This window comes from Filicampus tigris, chromosome 16 (genome assembly GCF_054856515.1).
Source record: "Filicampus tigris isolate MCC_2025a chromosome 16, RoL_Ftig_1.0, whole genome shotgun sequence".
Lineage (NCBI taxonomy): Eukaryota > Metazoa > Chordata > Actinopteri > Syngnathiformes > Syngnathidae > Filicampus > Filicampus tigris.
In genome coordinates, this window is record NC_141232.1 from 9181223 (window position 1) to 9203686 (window position 22464).

The 22464-nt window shown below is 42.1% G+C and overlaps 1 protein-coding gene across 4 annotated transcripts in view; it reads right to left on the bottom strand.

The window, feature by feature from the left end:
- Positions 1 to 22464, bottom strand: part of cacna1ia (calcium voltage-gated channel subunit alpha1 Ia) — a 114570-nt gene that overhangs the window by 20536 nt on the left and 71570 nt on the right. For 3 of the 4 annotated variants that reach the window (XM_086054985.1, XM_086054987.1, XM_086054984.1), the window contains 20 exons: positions 21076 to 21424; positions 20894 to 20986; positions 17913 to 18237; positions 16607 to 17004; positions 12633 to 12784; positions 12153 to 12338; positions 10942 to 11059; positions 10711 to 10866; positions 9843 to 9933; positions 9081 to 9235; positions 7756 to 8484; positions 6520 to 6620; positions 5761 to 5884; positions 5064 to 5132; positions 3326 to 3504; positions 2802 to 2928; positions 2349 to 2474; positions 2157 to 2246; positions 1811 to 2003; positions 991 to 1142 (listed from right to left, as the gene is read on the bottom strand). In XM_086054985.1, the coding sequence (XP_085911111.1) occupies positions 991 to 1142; positions 1811 to 2003; positions 2157 to 2246; positions 2349 to 2474; positions 2802 to 2928; positions 3326 to 3504; positions 5064 to 5132; positions 5761 to 5884; positions 6520 to 6620; positions 7756 to 8484; positions 9081 to 9235; positions 9843 to 9933; positions 10711 to 10866; positions 10942 to 11059; positions 12153 to 12338; positions 12633 to 12784; positions 16607 to 17004; positions 17913 to 18237; positions 20894 to 20986; positions 21076 to 21424 (3913 nt within the window). The remainder of the gene's footprint in view (positions 1 to 990; positions 1143 to 1810; positions 2004 to 2156; positions 2247 to 2348; positions 2475 to 2801; positions 2929 to 3325; positions 3505 to 5063; positions 5133 to 5760; positions 5885 to 6519; positions 6621 to 7755; positions 8485 to 9080; positions 9236 to 9842; positions 9934 to 10710; positions 10867 to 10941; positions 11060 to 12152; positions 12339 to 12632; positions 12785 to 16606; positions 17005 to 17912; positions 18238 to 20893; positions 20987 to 21075; positions 21425 to 22464) is intronic. The other variant, XM_086054986.1, reaches the window with a different exon arrangement.

Here is a 22464-nt window from a genome sequence, read left to right on the forward strand (position 1 = left end):
GAAATGATCTACAACAGGGTTGCAGTTGTGAATTTAAAAGCAATAAAATGAGTGATAGGCACACAAAGGGATACAGACTTTTTTCATCAATGAAAAGGAAGTTAAGTTTCCTTATTGAAGATCTGGAAGCATTTATATAATTTATATTTGACTCACTAAACTTGAATAATTGCATCGGAAACTGAATCTTGATTTGTACAATTTGAATTTATTAGTTTGGAACTGAAGTCCAATAAATTTGAAACTGAATTTAAAATTATGAAATTTCCCTCAGGTTCTCTGAAACTGTATATGATCCTTATTGAAGATTCAATGCTATATATTTCCACACTCAGTTTTCTTAATACAAATTCAATTCTTCTGAATACAAATTCAACATCCCTGCAGAAGAGTGCAATACTGGGAACAGCAAAGATCCTACACAGACCTCTCAAACTCCCAGGCCTCTAGTAGAGGAACCGAGATTGAAGTCCTCCTCGGTGGGTGTGGATACGATTAAAAAAATAAATAAATAAATACATTTAAATACCGCTACATCTCTATGTCTACTTTATAGCTTAACAAGGGTTCATATAATTTCTATATCCACTGTATCTAATTCTGTGTCACTTTGCTCCATGACCAAGTTCGATCAGGTATCTCATGTAAAAGATCTACCAAAAAAGGCCTCATTACCGATGATTGAACGGGCATTGCATAGCCCCTCACATCAACTCAGCGGTGCAATCACAGATCATTGTATTGGCCGCAGCGACAGCCGACATGTGCCTGAATTACAGATTTGTGGAGACGCCGGTGCAGTGGGATGAATGAAGTTAACATTTGTTTTAAAATAGCACCGCACATGTCTTCCCCCTGAGAACAAGCTTGTAAAATCGCCGATATTTTGACCCCCCACCGCCACCCCCAAAAAAGGTACCAAAGGGGAAGTGTGAGCGGAATGAAGACATCAGCGCTAGACCACACTCGCATACATAAATCATCTCTTACGTGAGGTTGATTGTAGTGCTCGAGGGACATTGTGATGACGTTGATGCAGATGATGAAGGTGATGATGAGATCCAGGTAGTGGTTTGTGCAAAGCGTGTGGATCATCAGGCGCACGTTGCTGTAGCTGGCATAGTAGGGAAGCTTTTGGGCTTCTGTTGGTATAAAGATGCAATTTGTTAAACATGGAATAGTTGCACCGTAGTTTTTTATGTTATCCCTTTTCAGCAGCCCATGAGCAATTTGGGGTTTTAAATAGTTCTTTCACTGCCACAAATAATGTGTAACCTTGCCTGATCCTTACTGTATTGTTACTGCAACTGAAAAACAGTCAATTTCTTCTACCCTGCTGCATACCACAATAAAAAAGTAAAAATCTCTGCCAAATATGTCAGTAATGCCAGGATTCTTCCCTTCTTTTTAGTTTCAAGTGAAAGACTGTCCAGAACAGAAATATAGTAGATATCAGATCATACACAAGATAGCTGAGTCATTTGTGTATTAATCAAATTAAGAAAAGATGATGATGGATGTACATTTTTAGCTGCATCATACATTGCTCGTGGAATTTATACCCTGTTGACAATGTCAAAAGTGTTAAGTGTTCCGCCATACCTAATTTAGTGTCCGCTAAAAAGGTTTTTTTTGGCACTCCACTGATGATCTATTTGAATTATTTTCTGTTTTTGCTTAATCATGCTGATGAAGAGCAGCAAAAACATGCCATCCTCATCAAAATAGATCAGATTCATATATAACCGTCGTCAGACTTTGTCTTCAATAACATTCCGTCCTGCCATTGTTCTCGCCCGCCTCGTCTTACTTCTCCTCTTTTTTTCCATACGCCGCTGACGTTTCTCCTCGCGCCTCTTGGCCTCCTCCACCTCCTGGTGCTGGCGGCACTTGTGAAAGTTCTCCACCACCACGCCGACAAACATGTTGAGGACGAAGAAGCTGACGATGAGGAGGAAGGAGATGAAATAGAGCAGCATCCATGGGTTGTTGTTGGTCACCGGCTTTGGTGTTTTGTCCAGAGAGCAATTGCATGTCAGGTTTGGTAGGAGAGAGGGAGAGCGGAAATGAACAGTGAGTCATTTACATTGTCTTTTGGATGACTTGACAAATTTGATAGTATTATCTTGTTAGAAAATAGTGTTTGTTGTGTTAACCTGTTGGTCCACACCGACGGCATCTAGACCATGATACATGATGTTGACCCAACCGTCCTTAGAGGCCAGTACAAACAAGGACATCAGGGCCTAACCAATATTTGAGGAGGGGAAAAAAAACAAAACAATGTAAGGTACAGTATACTATACAGTATACACAATGCTTTAGACGATCAAAAAAACAACACTAACCTGCCCCAAATTGTCGAAGTTGTACTTATGGTGAACCCACTTGTAGTTGGCTTGTAGACAATCTGATTTATTGGTGATGTTTTTAACATCAGGCCCCAAGCAGTAGAAGAACTTGCCTTTAAACAGCTGTTGGAAAAGCAGAGCACAAACAAATGAACCTTGGGCAAGAGAAGTCAAAGTGAAATAATGAGGCCCATCTCCGGCTAAGAACGTTTTGCTGTTTCGTTAAACGTCTAGGTAAATGAATTCTTTTAAAAGCGAAAACAAGATAATCAAATACTGGCCCTGCAAAAACGACCACTGATTAGCGGTGTTAAAAACTGCAAGCATGAGATGGATTATGAAATGTACCGTGATTAAGATCAGCAAAAGCAGCAATAATTCCACAAAGTGCCCAAGCTCAAAAATGCTGTCACACGGTTTACTGCTGACATGTCTCCAAACGTGCCCTACCTGGACACCAAGGATACCAAAGATGATGAAGAAAGCACAGCAGATGAGGACAATGTTGCCGATGGGTTTGAGAGAGGTAATGAGGGTCTCCACCACCAGCTTCAGACCTGGCGCTCTGCTAATCACCCTGTGGAGAAGTTTTGGGGCAAAACACAAAGGAATATATCGTCTCTGTCCCATTTTTTTTTTTTCATTTTTCTTATTCCAACATGAATCGTGTTTCCGCATTACCGACATTGCGTTAACCTGAAAATTGAAAAGAAAAATCCAAAATTGGACACAGGCGTTTTTCACGGAGCAGCGATGATATCCAACATTAGGTACAGCAGTGCAATCGCAAGGAATCCAATAGAAAAGTAGGACAGAGTTTTCACAATGTTGTTTGAATGTCATGGAAGAGCATTGTCACTTTGCCAATCACCTCAAGAAGCGATGAAATTGCACTTATTCATTGTGTGGGACAAATAATACGATTAAGATTTTTATTAACCTGAAAAATGCGCAACACGTTGCTTTTACTGCACCTGAGAGGACGTAATGTCCTGAGCAGACGGAGCACTCGAAGCACACCCAGGATCTTCGCGCCGCCCGCCATCGACACCACAATGTCAATTAAGGACACAAAAACCAGGAAGCCATCCAGAATGTTCCAGCTGCTCCGCAAATATGCCTGCTCCCCCACGTACAGGCCCATGGAAACAACCTGGAGAGGAGACAAGAAAGAAGGTACGGAAGGTGAAACATAATCTTAGAGAACATGGACTCCGCTTGGCAGTTGAAAACAACTGGCGGCGTATTGTCTTTGTAGACAAACAGCTCTTTAGCATACACCTGTCAAATGTGAACGATACAAAAGAACAGCACAAGGGCAAAAATGAGAACATCAGAGGGAGGCCTCACCAAAAGTATCATCAAATGACAGAAGAAAGACAGCACTGTCAAATATTTTGTGTTTTCACACATTCATACATATTTTATATGAGCAGAGACATGCACCTCATTACTGTACGTCAGGTAACACAGAGTTTTATACCATATCTTTGAGAAGGGCTGGACTGGCACAACAAACAAAAACAAATTACCTTGGCATTTTGGTTTTGACCAGTGTGGACATGCACTTGGTGTGGAATATTTATCTATACATGACGGAAAAATACAGCATTTAAAAATATTGACTACATACATTGTCAACCCCAAAATGTTCTTTACAATAATATGTTGCCTGCACCCCACTAGTCTAAACATGGCATTCAGATTACAATTGCAATTGTGGAATATGAATTAAGCAAAAATGTTATCCCTCTCAGGGGTGGGCCATTTTGTCAGTTGCTGTCAACCGAAAATGACATCACAGTTGCTCAGGTAACAACCTATCACGGTTAACCTGTTTCCTGACGCTCAGTGATTATTGGTTGTACTACACTCCATATGACGAGTGTAATTTATTCAGTCCAATATGGACACGGCACCATCTTGGCTGCCAATGGGAGCCGACTGAGGGGGGAAAAAAATAGGAAAAAAAAAAAAAAAAATCAAACTGACATTTGAAGATATTTACTTCAGAGAGTTTGCGGGAACATCAACGCAAACATCCTACGCCTGCCTTCCATTCCTTAAAGTGCTAAAACGCAAAATCTGTTTCCGCTTTACAGACTCAGGGTATCCGCAGATGATCAATTAGTTGTGCATTGCACCCAAAGCCTTCCCCCCAGACGAAAGGAGAAGGGGGAAAAAAAACAAAAAAAAAAAACACACTGAAATATCGAGCAACACGCTGACCACTTCATCAGGCCTGCTGTGCGGCGCCTTTTACTTGGCTGCATCGTGTACACTAACACGAAGCTCAGCAGTGGCATCCTGCAGAGAGATGAATGCTACACACACTGGCGCACACACAAACCAACACGTGTTATTTCCGCACACAAGGCTCAGACAGACAGAGACGCAGAGGGATACGTGTACAGCTCGGCCGGGGGGCTGACAAGTCTGCGGCTGCTTGACGGCGCGTGATTGGTTAATAATTGATTGTGGGAGTGCATAATGGATGGCCCACTTGTGCCAAAGGATCACAGAGAAAACAGACACTATCAGTGGGAGGTGGAAGTCGAGAGGAAACAAGGAGGGAAAAAGAAAAAAAAATAATGTAAAGGGACTTATGAGGAAGGATTAACTGCGTGCAAGTGTAGGTGAGCTGTGTGTGTGCGTCTGTGCGTGCGTGTTCAGGCTCATTGCCTGTAATATAGAGACATAGTAAAAAGTTACCTTGAGTGTCATCTCGCCCACAAAGATGGCAGTAAAGATGTAGTTGGATATGGTGAGAAACACCCTTTCCTGAATTGAAAGATTGAAAGAGACAGGCAGACAACAAGAGAGGTTGACAGTAAAAAAAATAAAAACGACACAATGGGACAATAAGGAAAAGCCTTCCTTATGGCACCTTTTATATCATAAAAGTTAATTTGGTCTGAATTACTGCAGGAAAACGGCGTCAGGAGCAATAACTTCAATGACACACTCATCAGTTTATTCTCGTTACATTTTTGCAGGATTTTCTACAAAAAGCAGTGCCCTGTAATTTCAGTTTTTTTTTGTTTTTTTTTTAAATGAATTTATGAAAAAACATTGCATGACCATGTCGAGCTCCTTTGAAAAGTGTCTCTGCACCCATGAATTTCTATATTTGCATGGATATCACCAAAGAGCATTCTTAATCATGTTGACAGTAAAGTGTACATTCTAACATTAAAATATCCAGAAATCGGTCACTATATAAGCAAATCAATTTCCCGACATTTTGAGAACTATAAGTACTTCCACAAAAGAAAAAAATACACCGCACTAATTTTCAATGTGACAAAAGAAAGGGTTGCTAATAATAACTCCCGATAGAATTTTTGCATGATTTGCTTCTAAATAGTCTTGAGTCATACATGTGCATCCATGCATTTGATTGATTTACCAAGCTGCCCTGGAGGATCTTGGGTCTCTCGAGAGCCACTGTGATGCAATTGGAAAAGATGAAGGCCAGCACCACGTAATCAAACAGCTTATGAGCGATGATGGACTGGCAGATCTGTCGAAACCTACACCAGGAAAGCGTTAAAAAAAAAAAACGACAGGAGGGACAACAATGAGGAAAAACAGGAAACGCAATTGTTTTACTATTCCTCCACCTGTTCCAATACAATTAAAATCCTTCTCTTCAACAAATTACGACACGCGAGTAAGCCCCAGCCTGCTGTTGCAAAGCAGAGCAGCGAGCACATCAAAAGAGATACAATGGGATGAAATATACTGAATGCACATTTCCAAATTTGGCATGTGGCACTGTTTACGCTGCCCAAAAGCAATTAAATGTCCTCACAGCAATGCCTATTGGAATAGGGGGAAAGAAAATGAACTAAATGAAAAGAATAATCAGTTTTATAACCCATGCGGCAACATTTCAATGCATTTTATTAAAGAGCTGCATCTAGTGAAAACCACTAAAGATGATGCAGGATATTAAAGAACCCCCCCCCCCCCATGACTGTTTCTTGAAATGGCAATCGATACTCGAATGGAGTCTTGGGGTCTCTCTTTTGATAAGACGGAAGGGGCGGGGCAAGGGGTGCACAATTTATTTTTGTAGCTGTGAAATCTCCTGCGGCTAACTTGAACCAACCCGCAGTGATGACATCATGATGGAGAGGTAAAAGATGAGGACCTGGGGACTCACCTGTTCTGCGGAGAGAAAAGAAACACTGACCAGTCCTCTCTGGTCTCACACCAGTCTGGCTTGTGTGCCTCCAACATCTTTTGGATGCGGAAGCACAAGCTCTGCAAGACAAAGTACCTCTCAGCCCAATCCGTCACACGTTTTATGTCGTAAACATAAAAATACACGGAGCGGGCTCTACACCCCCAAGCTTTAAATTATTTACAGAATTGAAACACATATAGAAACAGCTTGGAGCCTCTACCGACATTACCATCTGTATAGCACTCTTCCCCGCTGTCTAAATAGTCCTTTCTAATTAACCGCGTTTCTCTCGTACACAACCTTATTTACAACGGAAACAATAGGGCTCTCGCGGGGCCTGATAGATAAGAAGTGCCGAGTTTACACAAAGTGCTTGGAAATCCTACACATGAGAGCAGGAGATTCTCGCATGTGTAAACGCTTGTACTAAAACAAGAGTTAATGGCTGGGTTATTGACAGACGCTTTATTTCTTTGTTCAGTTTAGACTGCATCTGTGGAAGTCGATCGCTTGTTTTATGTCTGGAATAACCATCCATCCTTTCTATTCTGCTTATTCTGTTCAAAACAAACAACCTGAAAGGGAGGGAGCCTATCGCAGTTGATGACGGCTTGGACTAGTTGCCAGTGAGCAAGAATTGGTCATACGCGGGTGAACCACTACGCTACCAATAGTCCGCCAGGAAAGGAAGCTCTAGTTCAGTGTGCCGCGGGAAATTGTCTAATTTGTGCGCCTGTGCGGTCTAGCGCCCGGCAGCGTACTCATGTCTTTACTACATTTTAGTACTCTTCCATACCAGCAGGTGGCAGCAGCAGCTGGTAGCTAATTGTCTTTGTTTAGAGACAAGCGAATTAGTGACGCATTTTTATCCAAACAGGCCCATGTTTCACACTGAGTAAGTATTGATATGAAACATTATAAAATACTTTTTTCTTTGTATTTATTTAATTGCTATTGAATACGTTATAATATAACGTCATTCTTTAATGTTAAAAAATGCTTATATAAACAATATAACATATTGTTAAAATAAGCTTTTTTTTCCCACAATTTCAGATGCTGGTGTGTCCCGGGATTTTTTCAATGAAATAAATGTGCCTTGACTCAAAAAAAGTTTGAAAAACACTGCTCTAGTTAATCTGGCTGACTTGATAAAATGGACTAAATATACATTATGCAATACATTTGACTGGTTTCAAAACAGTAACTTACGTAGTCAAGCTCATCATCCATGTCTTCTTGGCCTTTGCTATGTGTGTTCACCTGAGGAAAGACTTCCGAAATTAGCCTTTGGTGGTTTGTCCTACTAGCCAGCTCGGTCTGGTGTTTAAGAGGTGGCTGAAGAAGCTGCGCCAGAGGAGTCTTGCCATTACAGTCTTGGTACACTCCTCCGACGACGCTCAGACTCTCAAAGCCACCGCCGCCACCGATGACCAACCCTCCAGGGAAGCTCTTCCTCTGGTGAGCGTGCAGTAATGCGGGGGACACGGGACAGTGCAGCAACGGAGGAGCATGTGGTGCTCCAGGGACCTGTAGCAATTGGGGAAGCTCAAGGGAGAGAGCCCGACGGTCCCTCCTGGGTACAAAATGTCCCTGGAGAATAGGATGGCGAAGATGAAGCGTGTGAGAAGCAACGGCGGGAGGAGAGAGGAGGCTTTCCTCTTCGTCTGGGTCTACGCCGTGGAGGTGGCGGAGTGGCGATGAGGAGGCACGGGGGCCTCGGATCCGAAGGCTTCCTCCAACGACGCCGCCCAGACCCGCCAAGCCATAGCCATAGAAAGGCCTGGCCGAGGTGGAGGTGAAGGCCGGACTAGCCGAAGGAGATGACGAGGAACAGGGGCGGACTCCGATCAGGCTGTTCCAACTGGAGCGACGAGCCCAAGGGGCCGGATGGTGGCGGGGCGGCGGGCGACCCCAGTTGTGGTAACCGCGACCTGGATACTGAGAGACAAAGACATGCTCCTGAGACTTTGGACTTTAAAACAGTAACACAAACTGATCCAATGGGTACTTTTGGCTCGTCTTCAAAGTAGAAGAAGAAAATGACCCCTTTACACATTTATTTACAGACGGGCAACTTTTAACGGAAATCTGTTCAGCGAGGTTGTGAGGTTAGAGACCACTGGTGATTGACAAGAGGACCTGGTTGACAATCACCATTTTGGTTCGTCTATAAAAACACCTTTGAAAACAGAAGTATTCAAGTTCAGCGGCAACTAAAAGGTTTTACTCGACCCTCGTTGGATTAAGTAATTAGCAGTGCCTCAATATTTTCCACATAGAGCCTTTTTAATCAACTAAATGGCCTTTTTACTTGATCAAATACTTGCTTTTGCAAATTAAAAAGCCACGAAAAAAAAACGTCTTTCTTGCTGAAGAAAGTCTTTCAGATTCACGAACACTGGGACAATCTGCAAAAATATCTAGTCAGCAAATATACATCACAATATCAGATAAATATGCTGCACGTCCTAATGAAACCCAAATCAATGCACTGTCGCAAAAGATGAATACCTTTGTGGGTCTTGTTCACTTACCGCAGCCTTCTGCTCCAGGTTGGCCCTGCCGAGAGAAATGACACTGTTCTTCCTCGACCCAAGAGCAAAGCTCAGCCTCTCTCCAGGAAATAGGCTGGCAGGCAGTGGGCCCAAGTCCAAGTGTCCATTAGGGGTCAGCGTGCAGATCTTTGGGTCTGTGTGAAAAGGCCAAGTCGAAAAAAGCCATTATGAATGAATGAAGCAAAGAGCCAGAGACCACGTGGAAACATAGATTAGACATTTTTCTTCTCCTTTTTACCTCAACATTATTGCAGATAGGTGAGCTGAATTTAAACTCAATTACTTCCAAGAACACATTTCCTCAAGTGACATAATGGCCAGTTAGGAGAGACACAGGAAGGTTTAATCCAAGTTGAATCACCTCGAAAGAGCCAGAGATGAGCTCGGAACGGCGATACCCTGCCAGCAGGTTGTCCAATCTTTAAATAGTAAACGCTTTAATGTGCTACTACATGCTAATTTATTGAGTGTGATGCTTTGGTTTTTGCCAAGAGGGAGGAAAGGGAAGAGTGGTGAAGAGAAATGTCAATTGTGCTCTGTAGACAAGAAAAAGATGCTAAGCTCAGGTGAGAAAATTGAGTTGGAACAAAACACGTAAGCGGTCTGTGTTGGCACATTTGTGAGTTGTATTTTTCCAAAGCGTAGGAGAAGTACATATACCTAAAACTTTATTAATAACCTTGTCATGGTTTGAGATACTGTACAGTAATGTCAAAAATAACCTCTGGTGACATTTAATACCTGAGAGATGCAGAGAGTCCTTCTGCTTATCAATGTCCTCAAAATTACAGGAAGACCTGTCATCATCGGAGTAAGAGCGGTTTGCATCTCCCTGTATAAGGACAGCAGCAGAGTAAGATTAATAATGTACAATGTTTTCATCGCAAGCAAACCATATCGTGTTATTGCTATACTTGTCCTTTGTTTATTTCTTTTGCAAATGATCTTACTTCCAATAGAGCAGGGGGGGGGGGGCAATTCATTTTGCAAAAGAACTGGAACGCTTGGCCGTCATTTTCTGTATTCTTTTAATTAATTTAGAAAAAGCGTAGTGTCTTGTTTCAATACATTGCTACGGGTGTATATACGGTATGTATTGTTATGATTCGGATATGCAAATTTAAAACAAAATTATAAGCGGTCATTATTTCTTTACATCTTTACACTTGGCCAATACGTACAGTCAATTAAACTGTAAACTTGTGTTCAGTATTATCAAGCCAAATCTTCTTGGCCGGCTTCCCTCCACCGTGCAGAAAATGAGAATTTTGCCAACATTGGGATGACTGTCTTTTTTTTTTGTATAATAAGGGAAAAAATAGGGTACTTACTTGTGGATAATAATTGATCATTTTAATAAGTGAACAAAAGATCAATATAATGTCCTATCCAAAACCATTTCAATTATTGCATTTCCAGCACTGAATGTACTTGGTACGTCTGCCAGGTTTGTGGGGCGATGCTCATGTTACTTGAAAATTGAAATGAAATACAGTACGATATTTTTGGTGAGGCGTCATTTTCAAACACGTATTAATGAGGTATGTCTTAATGGCTAGGAATGGTTGTGAAATACTCTTTGTAAAAAGAGACTGCAGTGCTGTTTTACCTCAGCTTGAAAACCCTCCACCAAGATGGCCACCAATAAATTGAAGAGCACATAGTTTCCGAATGTCATCAGCGCTACAAAGTAGAGGGCAGCGCACGGTGAGGTGGAAGCCATGCCGTTGTACAACACCATATTCCAGTCCTCCTGAGTCAGAATCTACAAGCCAGTACACACACTGTGAATAACATATCTTTCAATGAGGATATGTGAATAGGTGTAAAGCTTATGTACCTGAAAAACAGTGACAATGGCCCAGAGGAGGGAATCAAAGTTCTTCCTGTCAGGCACAGTGTCTCCTGCATCTGTCTTCAAACTGAACTTGCAACCGAAGATGTGCATCCCCAGGATACTGCAACACAAGAAACACTTTAGGAAGCTAAATATCGAAATCCTTTCACCGGTCTGTCATGCATCTGTCTGCCAGCTTCACAATGTATTTGTACATATTTTCTTTTGAATGATCCTGTAAAGTAAATGTTTCACATTCTCTGAAATGTTATGTGGATTCACACTGACAAAACCAAGTAAGGATGCGACGCCATGGACGAGCCCACCGCTCGTCCGTCTGCCGATCGCAAGCTAACTGGTGGCTAGCACCTCTTGCCGTGCCATGGAAAGCCCCTTGACGATGATTTTGAAGACTCCCTTTATATACTTGGCCATTATTGAAATTTGACAGTGTTGTTGGCACTCTTCTCCGTGGTGTGTCATATAGCCAATATTTATTTTCACTTTGCAGGGCTTTAAGTACTGTGCATTATTGCTCATTAAAAGCCCATATTCTTTAGTTCATGTTATGCTCCCCACGGGTACCATTCAAGTAAAAACTGAGGGGAAGGCTAATCAGACAGGCTCAACAACAACAACAAAGTTTCGGGCAACGTCGTCTGATCGACTTGCAAGTTAAGCTACTGTAAAGATTTGGATGATTGACTATTTTCATGGTCAATTCATTAGCAATTGGCCCTGGTGTCTGCACATAGTTGGGATTTCTCTATGCGACATCTTTGAGTCACTGTTGTCTTTTGGTTTAAGTGCCAAAATGCCTTTCACATTTTATAGCAGTTTAGTTCTTTACAGTCTGCAGACAGTCATATTAGCAAGAGCATAATCATAACTTTTATGGTCAAAGAAAAGCAAGCGGCGCCAAAGAGAGAATTGCTGAGACATACAGGACTTTGGAAAATTATGATTTGGCACTTTAATAATTAACACAATCCTACAGTTTTGCACACACTGGTTTTCAGGCCTTTGGCTTCATGTCTGCTCGGACTGTTCTGCGACTACACAGGACTTAAATCTTCTACTACCTCAGACGATGCTTTATATTAAAATGCGATTTATTGCTGGTTCTTGAACAAGGCACATATTACTATGTGGAGATATACGTACAGTAATAAACACCAATGCACAAACAAATATTACAGGTGGTCTCTTGATACCTGAAGATGAAGATGAAGAGCATGAGCAGCATGCAGAAGGTGGCCACGTTGTCCATCGTCTTCATCAGAACCACCAACTGACGCCTCAGCGCCGGCATGAACCTGACCAGCTTAATGACCCGCAGCAGCCTGAAGGTCCTCAGCACTGACAAGCCGCCATCCGCCTGACCGATAATCTCACACACACTGCAGCGCGCCGAACGTCCATTGGGTTGGATGCAAGAAGACAGAAGTAGGATGTCAGAAGGTAGAGGATGAGAAGTACTTTAAACTATAAGGTCCTTAAAGATTCAAATTTTAGGTGTGATAGATGAGCTTGGCGTTCCACAGTTGTCATGTTCCGTGAATAGATTAAGTGCACTTAAATTTCTATACAATGCTGTAAACACTTACGTACAAACTGACTGGTAAAGTTAGCCATTGGAGGGATCAAACAATGAAAAAAAAAAAAAAAATCGTATTCAGTAGAGATGGCCAGACCTGATGATGACGATGATGCCGTCAAATATGTTGTAGGGGTTCCTCAGGTAATCAAAGAAGCCAAAGGCCGTCAGCTTGAGGATCATCTCCAGGGTGAACATGCTGGTGAAAACAATGTTGCAGATCTCCAGCACGTTGGTTAGCTCCTCCGGCTGGCGAAAGGAAACACAACAAAACGCTAAACAGAGAATGCGCAGCTGAGGAAGGTGGACGGCTTTAAAAATCATGATGGCGGTGATCACCATCATGATCATCAACCAATGATTTTCATGAACTCAGGATTTGACTACATTCTTTTCCATTGAATATTTAATTCTTTTCACTCCGGTCCTGATAGAAATCATTGAAATGACTATCAATCTCTTGATTGACGATTAATCGACTTTGAGCTCTAACTGTCATTGTGGAGTGGTCAATGTGGGGACTCACCTAATATTGCAGCCAATAAAAAATAACTGGAGCGGTTATGTACCAGCGGTTTGTCTGAGGGAAGATCAAATCAGGAGAGAAAAGGAGGAAGGGAAAAGGAAACAGCAAAGCCGCCACCACCGCGCTTATTTTCTCCTCTGTTTGTTGTGGGATGTATACACTTCCTTGCTTTCAGCAAGCGTGAATGTATGTTGTGTATGACATGGATCACCAAACTTCCTCTGATACCACAGACTTCCAGTTTCCAAGTCGGCAGACAAAACAGCCGAAAAGCTGCGACAAATTTGGCGGACCGTGTCAGAGGAAAAATACACACACACACACACACACACACACACACACACACACCTCCATCCACCGCTTTAATCCGCTTTTTCTCCCAATCTATCTTCATCCCCTCCAGCTCCCTAACTCCACTTTTCCTTCCCTTTTTCAAAGTCTCATTATCAAGGAGACGCATCTCTTCTAAATCAATATCGTCCTGTCGATCACAGGGGGAGAAGGCTGGTGGAACAGGTCAACGCCAGAGGAGAGGAAAGAAAAACTGGTGCAAGCAAATCAGTCTAAATGCAATGAGCTCAATTCTACAGAGACTACTGAGCACCATCGATGCTGATCCATTTATCTGAAAATGGTTTGATAACACATCTGGAATGTTCCAAGCTCCATAAACATGCACGCTATCCAAATTGGTGTCCCCCGTTGGTTTGTGACTGCAGTGTTTTGGCTAATGGCACGTTGGCTTTCGCATCCACAAAGAAAAGCCAGAAAAAAAATGCTCCATTGCAGTATAACACAAGCTCGCGTTTGCCATGATAACGCACTTTCATGATTTTTGTCTTGTGCGCTTTAATAATGTGATTTTGTTCTCACACTACATTATTCAGTTTCAAAAGTGAACAATGACCAGGCATACTGTATGCAGAAAATGTCTACGAGCAATTTGGTGGCGATTCAAATTAAGAAAGTTCAACCTTGGTGGAGGTCTGTGCTTATCTCAGAGCAGTCAGGTGGGACAACATTGGGGAGCGAGTGTCATCATAACAACAACAATGATTGTAACATAAAGTATAGTAAGGCATAATTACTTCCACATCGACACCGGTTAGAGTTTATCTGTGAAATGTTGCACGCTCGCCACTCCGAGTACAAACAACAGTGTAAATGAGATGACAAACCCTCTACGCCAAAGTTTAACAGCTCACGCGTCTTTTCCTCCTTTGCCAGCTTTTCATTTTCTGTCAATCACCAAGTCAAGGTCTTCATCGTAGGTCTTACTCCTCCTTCTCCTCCATTAGAAGTCATCTTTAGCATCCTCACTTTGTGAATGATGCTTGAACATCACACTGGGAGGAATTTCTAATACAGTATTTTGCCCGACTCAAAGGTCACCAAAAAGAAAAGATATACCCGACAGAGTGGCAAAACAGAACATTAATACCTCAGCCAAGCGTAAAAGCAAGCAGTTTTGTTTTAGGTCATTTCCACGCGAACACGGGCAGTTCAAAAAAAGACTTTAAAAATAAAAGATTTTTCTGTGTTCAATGCAAAGTCTATTACTTGGATTCACCTTTTGCTGTTACAATCCACTTGCATTGGGGCCAAGTGGTGTAAATGACCAACCTCATCCAGCAATGAAATGTTCAATGAAACAAGTTTGAGGGCGTAAGTGGAGGTCTGCGGTCTATTGGGCATTACCTTTGTAAAAGCAATTTTCATAAATGTGCAAGAAAGTCACGTGTGTTGCCAACGGACACTTCAAACGTGTCTTGTGAGATGTCGCAATCAAGTGCTTCACTTGTAAGTGGTATAACCCCTGATATGAAAGTTCCCCTTTAGCACCTTTTATGCGGGAAACAAACAAGCACATCTCTTCTCGAGCTCCAGTTTTCGATGAGGTTGGACCTTACTGCCGCAGAACAGCCACGTAACGGAATGACTGCTCGCGTTCGAAGGCTCAAAGGACACGCAGACAAAAGCATCGGTGAGCGTGTGCATGCAAATGCATGTGCTTGCACATATGCCTGCTTTGAAATGCGCACGCACAAACTCGCGGGAAATGGAGACGAAAAATGCTGTGTAACCGGCGCCTGTCTCGCGCTTCCAACCGCCTCCCCTTCCCTCAGCCTTCGTTTATTTTTAGAGTCTTCAGAGACAGGGGAAAGAAACTATTCCGTACACTGTCAAAGAGTGCGGGGGTGGACGGGGAAGAGGCAGAAGCGGGGAGACGTAGAGAGTCGGAGAGAAGCCAAGACACTTGGGGTAAAAGCAGGAAGGAAGGACGGGAGGAAGGAAAATTGCTAGGAAAGCAGGAAGCAAAGTGGGCTAAGCAGCATGCGAAGGCATTCTCGGAGAAAATAATTAGAAGTGGTAGCAAGGGAGGGAGGAGGCGAGAAATACAATAAAAAAACAAATAAATAAGGGAAAAAATATCTTTGCCCACACCCAAATTTAAAGTGAATATTCTTATACACGGGTGCCAGCAAAACATCACGTGCACGTGTTTGCGGGTGCTCTCTTGGCAGTTTTCTCCCTCAGCGGATGTGTCGCCGGGCTAAATGTTTACACCTCTGTCAGGAAGCATCCTGGCAGCGACACGTCCCTCCCACGCCACCGCGCACAAACACGCCGATCAGACGCATGCACACATGAGGTCAAGTGGATGTTCAATTGGGAAAGCTTCATCAGCTTCAAAGTGATTTTAGGAGTTTGGAAAATAATTTTAGACTTATTTACAAACACATTCTTCATCAAACGGCTGGTTTGTGTGATCTTTTTCCAGCTTGACAGATGAGACTCAAAGGGAAGGTAATCCCTATAGAGTCACGAATGTTTGGAAAATAAAAAAAAAAACATACTAAAGACTGGCTTGCATATATTGAAATCTGATGGGCCGCAATGTTAGTAGTGTTAATTTGTTGCGATTGGGCGGTGTATGAATAGAAATTTACTGAATTGCAAAGCATGAGCCATACTTGAAATGACAAAGTTACAAGCCTGAGACCATGTCCTCAAATGTGATATAGTGGACGCCACTATGCAAGGCCCGTGAATAGCAAAAATCCGTTTATAATTGACGACCATTATAATTGTACTAAGAAAAGAAAGAAAAGAAGCTGGTTTTAATTTTTTTCAACCCCAAATATCTTGACTAAAGGTTTTCTGGATTGGCTGCCACATACACGCATGCACACCAACTATGAATCTGATTTCTGTTCCTCCAGTGGGATCCAATAGTCTTTCCATAAAAAAAAAGAAAAAAGAAAATCACGATCAGCACTATTCTTTGTCATTGTTCGAAAAGTAGAATCATTTCAGTCCGATAGTCACATGACAAGCTTGATCAGGAGAGTGCAAAGATTTGAGCAAATTTACCAGTTGTTTCATTGCGTTCTCAATGTGTCACTAACAAAACGGCTGTTTTAATGTAAAAGGACCATCGAGGAAATATTGAGCTAGGTAGGCACCATTGATATTATTTCCCTTTTCTTTTTTTGGTCACAAAAAGCACTCTGGCATCCCTGCTTCCAAAATAAACGTCTTACCTGATTGTGATGTTCGATGCCCATACTGATGGTGTTGATGAGAATAGCAATCATAATGCCCCTGCTGAAGTACTTGCTCTCCACGATGCCCCACAGCTTCCTCCTTATTTCATCCCACACGTCCTTACAGTACCCAAAACAGCTTCTTTTCTTTTTCCTCTTCCCTTCATCAGCATCACCCCTCTCCTCTAAGTGGTTGTCTTCCTTGTCCGTCTCTTCCACAGCATCGCCCTCGTCGTCATCTCCACTGGCGGCGTCTCCCGCAGTCCTGGGACCCTCTTCCAGTGCTAAAGCACACAAAGGGCAATCCTGTGGATTCGGAGGTACGGCCAGGCTGATGGAGTTGTCGAGTGGCTGGAACTCGTGGTCTTGCTTGCTTTGGTGTGGACAGTGGCATACTGTAGAGATGTGGACACATAAAGGAAGTAGCAGAGGAGCAAAATAGCTCTTCGCTCGAGGATACGCGGCTGGTATGATTTGCAGTTACTCAAATGCAAAGATTCCATACTTCATGACTGTATTGTTTTTAGGTATATCTCCTTTGCTTGGATATTTCTTTTATATGAATTTCTTTCTTTTTTAGATGTTTAAAATTTTAAACGCATATCATCGCTGTCCTGTGAAAAACATTTTTTTTTCTTCATTTTTTAACATTTTTACTTGAATGGGGTTTCCACGTTACAGACATCCCAATAACGTGTAAAAAGAAAAAAAAATACAAATACAAAATTGGAAATAGGTGTTGTTCACAAGACAGCGACGATTTGTACCTTCCACTCCTCCCTTAGTTTAATAGGCGTGTTCAACCTCCACTGATGACTACAATGTAAAAAAAAAGAAATCAAAAGAGGCTGTGATCATGAGAGACCGATTGATTGAGTTTTTGGGGACTTTTCATTTGGAAAATTGTGTGTGTGTGTAAAATTGTGAGCGTTGTGCTAGTACAGAAATCTGGATCCAACAATATTTGCGCCCTGCATCATATGCACCGTCTACAAAAATAGCGCCTTTACTGTAACACAAAATAGCAACGCTCCGTTACCAATAAGTCACTCTAGCAACATAGCACTTACGTGGCTAAAACTCCAACGTATGGCGTACCATACCACCAAACATTATAAAAAAACATAAGAACACACAAGAACATTTATCCTGATACGTCTCTCAGAATATAAAAATATGCACACACAGCTAGCAAGAAATTTCCCACAGGGCTTTTGGAGGTGGCCCCAAAGTGCGCAGCCCTTTAATTGTACGACAACTCCCTGTCAATTTGAGTTCACTGAGCCGCGGGTATCTTACTCACATTTGGGATGCCTCGGGTGATGCCTCTCTCCATTCTGATTGACTCCACCCCGCCTGTTGCCCCTGCCTCCGCCAGCAGGCGGGGGCTTGCCCCTCAGTGTGTAGTAGAGAGCTGCCGATCTCCTCTTGGCCTTGCGGAGGACGTGGCAGACCAGCTGGAAGATTTCCTCGTAGCAGTCGCCCGGCTCAGCCATGCTGGCCAGGGTGGACGAGGATAGGCACTGTGCCCTCTGCTCCTGCATCAGCTGGTGCTCCCGCTGCTTGGTCTCTGAAAATTGTGTGGCGATGACCACTAGGCAAAGGTTGATCATGAAGAAGGAACCAATCTGCATGGACAAGGGAGGACAAGCACAAATTGAAAAAAAAAAAAAAGCTCTTTGCTTTCAACACAGTGCAGTAAAAATATGACAGTTACTCTGGTGCTCGGTGTGGAAATCAAGACTGACTTGTCTTCACACACTCAGTGATTCGTATGAAGTACGTCAATCCGCCTGTAGAAATGTTAGCACGCATGCTAAAGGTCTAAGAGGGCCGACTTTCTACCAACGCGAGGCTGATTGGAGCAGACAGACCGAGCCAACTCATGCCCAAAGCGCAGCTCTGAGTTGTCATTCTTTTCATTTCACCTTTATCTCGCTTAACAACATCAAATCCCTTTCTTAGAGTATCTCTTTCTTTATCCTCTCTTAACCAATGTTCATGCTTCAGTCCATTTGACCATGGATCTAAAACAGAACTCAGATTCTTGACATTGAACTGAATTTTAATAGTCGGGACAAAAAAAAAAAAAAAGAAAAAACAGCTCTCAAGCACATTGCTACTTGTTTAACATTGTATAGTGAACAATTCAACAGTACGTATACAATAATGTACACAAGCTATCAGAGGCTTTGCTTTTTGAATGATATTTATACACTAAATTATCGGTAACATACATACATTAATTTGCGTTACATTCTGTATACTGCAGTGATTCTCAAAGTGAGGTATAAGCACCACTAGTACTATGCAGGCTGCTTATAATAGAACACAAAGTACTCATTGTATTAAATTCTCAAATGACTCACTGACTATTTTTTTTAATCTAGTTTAGGAGATTTCTTACGCACTGTTCAGTTGTATTTAACTTTGCATTTGCATTTAATCATTTAGAAATGTTCCTTGTCACACATTTATCTTTTTCTAAAAGTAAGTGCAGTGATAATGTTTGAACTTAATGATGCAGTGACTGAAGAATTATTACACTGTACATTTTCGGAATGAAACCCCTGCCTCACTTTTGACTACGCTATTGTATTTTCATGTTGGTCATCCATCCATCCGTTATGGCGGTAATTAAACAGCCAAGTATTTTTTGGAGGCGATACTTGACGTAAAAGATTTGAGAACCACTGCTGCATAGGATTAAAAAAAAAGGCAACTTCCATCACATTTTAATTCTTAATTGCTTTTAGTGTGAGGCTGATATTTAGTCTATTCATTCACATTCTTAGGAATGGTTGTAAGCTACCCTTCAAGCTATTCAAATCCAACTATTCATGAGACAATTTTGAATGTGGTGTAAGAGGAAGTCGCAATAAACAGCCTTTCATACTTTTGTGTGTTGTGCAATTGGATCGTGTAAAAAGACTGATGGATACTCATATATTGTATGACCGCCATTATTGCAATGATTCCTTTGCATTGATTTCATGCACATAAAGATGAAACAACATAACTTGTCATTTCCCACCTGTAATTTAAAAAACATGTAGGAGAAGGTAAAAGAGAAGTAGTCAGGAGGACAACGGAGAAAAAAACCACCTGAATGGAGATTTCTGTGTGCTTGTGTGTGTGTGTGTGTGTGTGTAGCACGGGAGGCAAAATACATCTGTGGCCTGCGGGTCAAACAGTTCTGCAGGTGTGCTGGGCTTTGATTCCCCTCCAGCCGTGTGTGTGTGTGATGTGCATTTGATCAGATCATAGACAGCTTTCCGCATAATTAGAGAGGGCAGTCCAGTATCAGCATTCAGAGGATCACTGCATTATGCATGCTAGAACCCACACACCGACAAATTAAGATGACAGGCTTTGTTTGCAGCTGATTGTTTTTGCGCTTTTGTGCAACTGCTGTAACATGCATTTATGTCTAAACTTCTACACCCATGCGCACACTTCCTAATTGCCACCTTGTCAGCAGGTCTTAATGACTTACAGCTGTTTACTCTTTAACTCATTTTCAGACCCTCTTTTACCCTGACGTTTGGAAACATTTGAAAAAAAAAATATGAATACGTTCCTGGGAATGAACGGCTGGACTGTGAAAAGGCAAACAAATACGTCAATGGCAGTGAATGAGTTGAACTGATGCAGAGACTGACACTTGGCTGCACACATGACTTAGGAGATAATGTCAGACAGACAGAAATGATGATGCGTTTAATACTCTGGAGGTGACGTTTCTTTTTTGGTTTCTTCGATCTGGGAATCCTTGCAAGGAAGCCCCAGAAGCGAACCCATTTGTAGCAACGGATCATTTAACGGATCATTTGAGCTTTGAGTTTATCTTGCTTTGACATACTGCAAAAGTCATTGAGTGTGGTGGGTTGAACATGAAGCAAATATCGAAAGCGTGTTCCCCGGGGGTTGAGTTGAAAAAAATATTTGTGGGTATAATTCATTTGATATTCATCCTTTTTCAACATAAATGGCTTGTACGATTACATATTAATTTGTTTCTTTTCTCACCGGGGAAAAGGACAGACTAACCAATCTGAATCGACATGCATCGGAATACAACTTTTTCGAGTCATAATCAGACTGACACCTGCTAAAACGAACCTCTTGATACTAATGTCATATTTTTTTGCTGCATTGCAAATCTGTGTGCATACATGCATAGGGTAAACGCCACTCTTGGATGAAAAACAAGACAGTCGCATATATCAGAAAGGTGGCGCCAGCTGGTTGGTAATGTATGAAAAAAAACAATGTGTTACTTACAATGATGAGTAAGATGAAGTAGATGAAGTTGTAGAAGGAGTGGGCATCCATCACATAATACATGATCTCTACCCAGCCTTCCAGAGTGATCACCTATGAGGAAATATTAAAATGGCGTAAACACGGTCAGAGTAATGTTAAAGTCGAGGCGACGTACAGAAAACAAGTTACAAAAAAACTACCTGAAAAATGACAATCCAGGCATAGACAATGTTGTCGAAGTTGATTGCACCTTTGTGGGGGTTCGTGCTCCCTGTGTGGCAGCGGGTGTAATACTGATGCCAGTTGACGCACAGGCCCATGGCGTCACCGGCGCCGCTGCCGTTTAACATTGGTTCAGGATTGAGACCCAGAGCTTGTCTGTGTAGTGCGTCCTCCTTGTCCAGGCAGCATGTCTGGCCTCCTTGTCGCCTCGCGGGAACGTCGGAACATGACATGATGCCGTTGTCGGATGCCAGTGAGCAGATGAAGGGGCGCTCATCATCCTCCTCGGGTCGGTAGTACGGAGGTGGCGGGGTCAATCCTGAAGAGCTGAGTGAGCAAATTAAGGTAAGTACTTATTTCAATTTTATGTTCATTTTAATTCATTCGGCGTATTTAATCAGTAATTCTCAGGTTATGTTGTTTTATATCTTGGGAATCATCGCTCTAAATAAAGCACTATATAATGTGGATTTGTGTGTGAGACAGAAATGGAGAGAAGGGGGAAATAACCCGACCTAGCAGTGAACTTGCAAACTAGGTCTAAAGCTAATGAAGCAAAGCAAAGGCATGCTGACAAGTGTGGAATACAGGTGGGGGGATCATGCGTTGGGTCAGTACATGACAAAAGGAGTGCCCTGAAGAGGAATTATCCCACTGTCAGCTCAGCAGAATACCTCGAGTATTGAAAACCTGCAAGTTATTTTTGAAAACCTGAACCAGCTCTAACAGAGCTTCCCTTAAAATGTCTATTATAGAAGTGACTTCATGTAAAATGACATTGTAATTGGCCTTGCAATGCGATCAGTGTCACTGAATCATGCACTAGCGTAAAATGCTACGCTAGCGTACATAACATGCGTCGGTAAGAAAAAACAAAATGAAACAAAAATCACACAACCTCACACTGAACAGTCAGCGTGGGTCTCAGGAGCTTTGCGGAGACTATGTTGGAATATCTACCTCTGGAAAATAAAAGCCGCCCAACCCTCATTTGCGAACACCGGGCATAAAACCAGCACAAAGAAGGAGAAAAAAGGGGACCTCAGGGATCTGAGGATTTAGAAGTGATGCACAATTAGCAACAGTTCTGTTAGTTCCACACCTGCTTTCAAGATGTAATTGATTGTACATTTAAAAAAAATCAAATATAGTATTACAAATAAGTCATGCAATTAACACAGCAGCTATGACTAATGTCAGTGTGTTTGCAGTACTAATGCTAGCTTAGTATTAGTAGCGCTGCTATTTTGTTGAAGCTGTACAGCATTCTGTGGCTTTTTAATCACAATTACACAATTTCCTAATCGCACGCCCTTATGAATGGCCATGTTTGAGAATCACACTTGTGCACCTTAAGAACAACAACA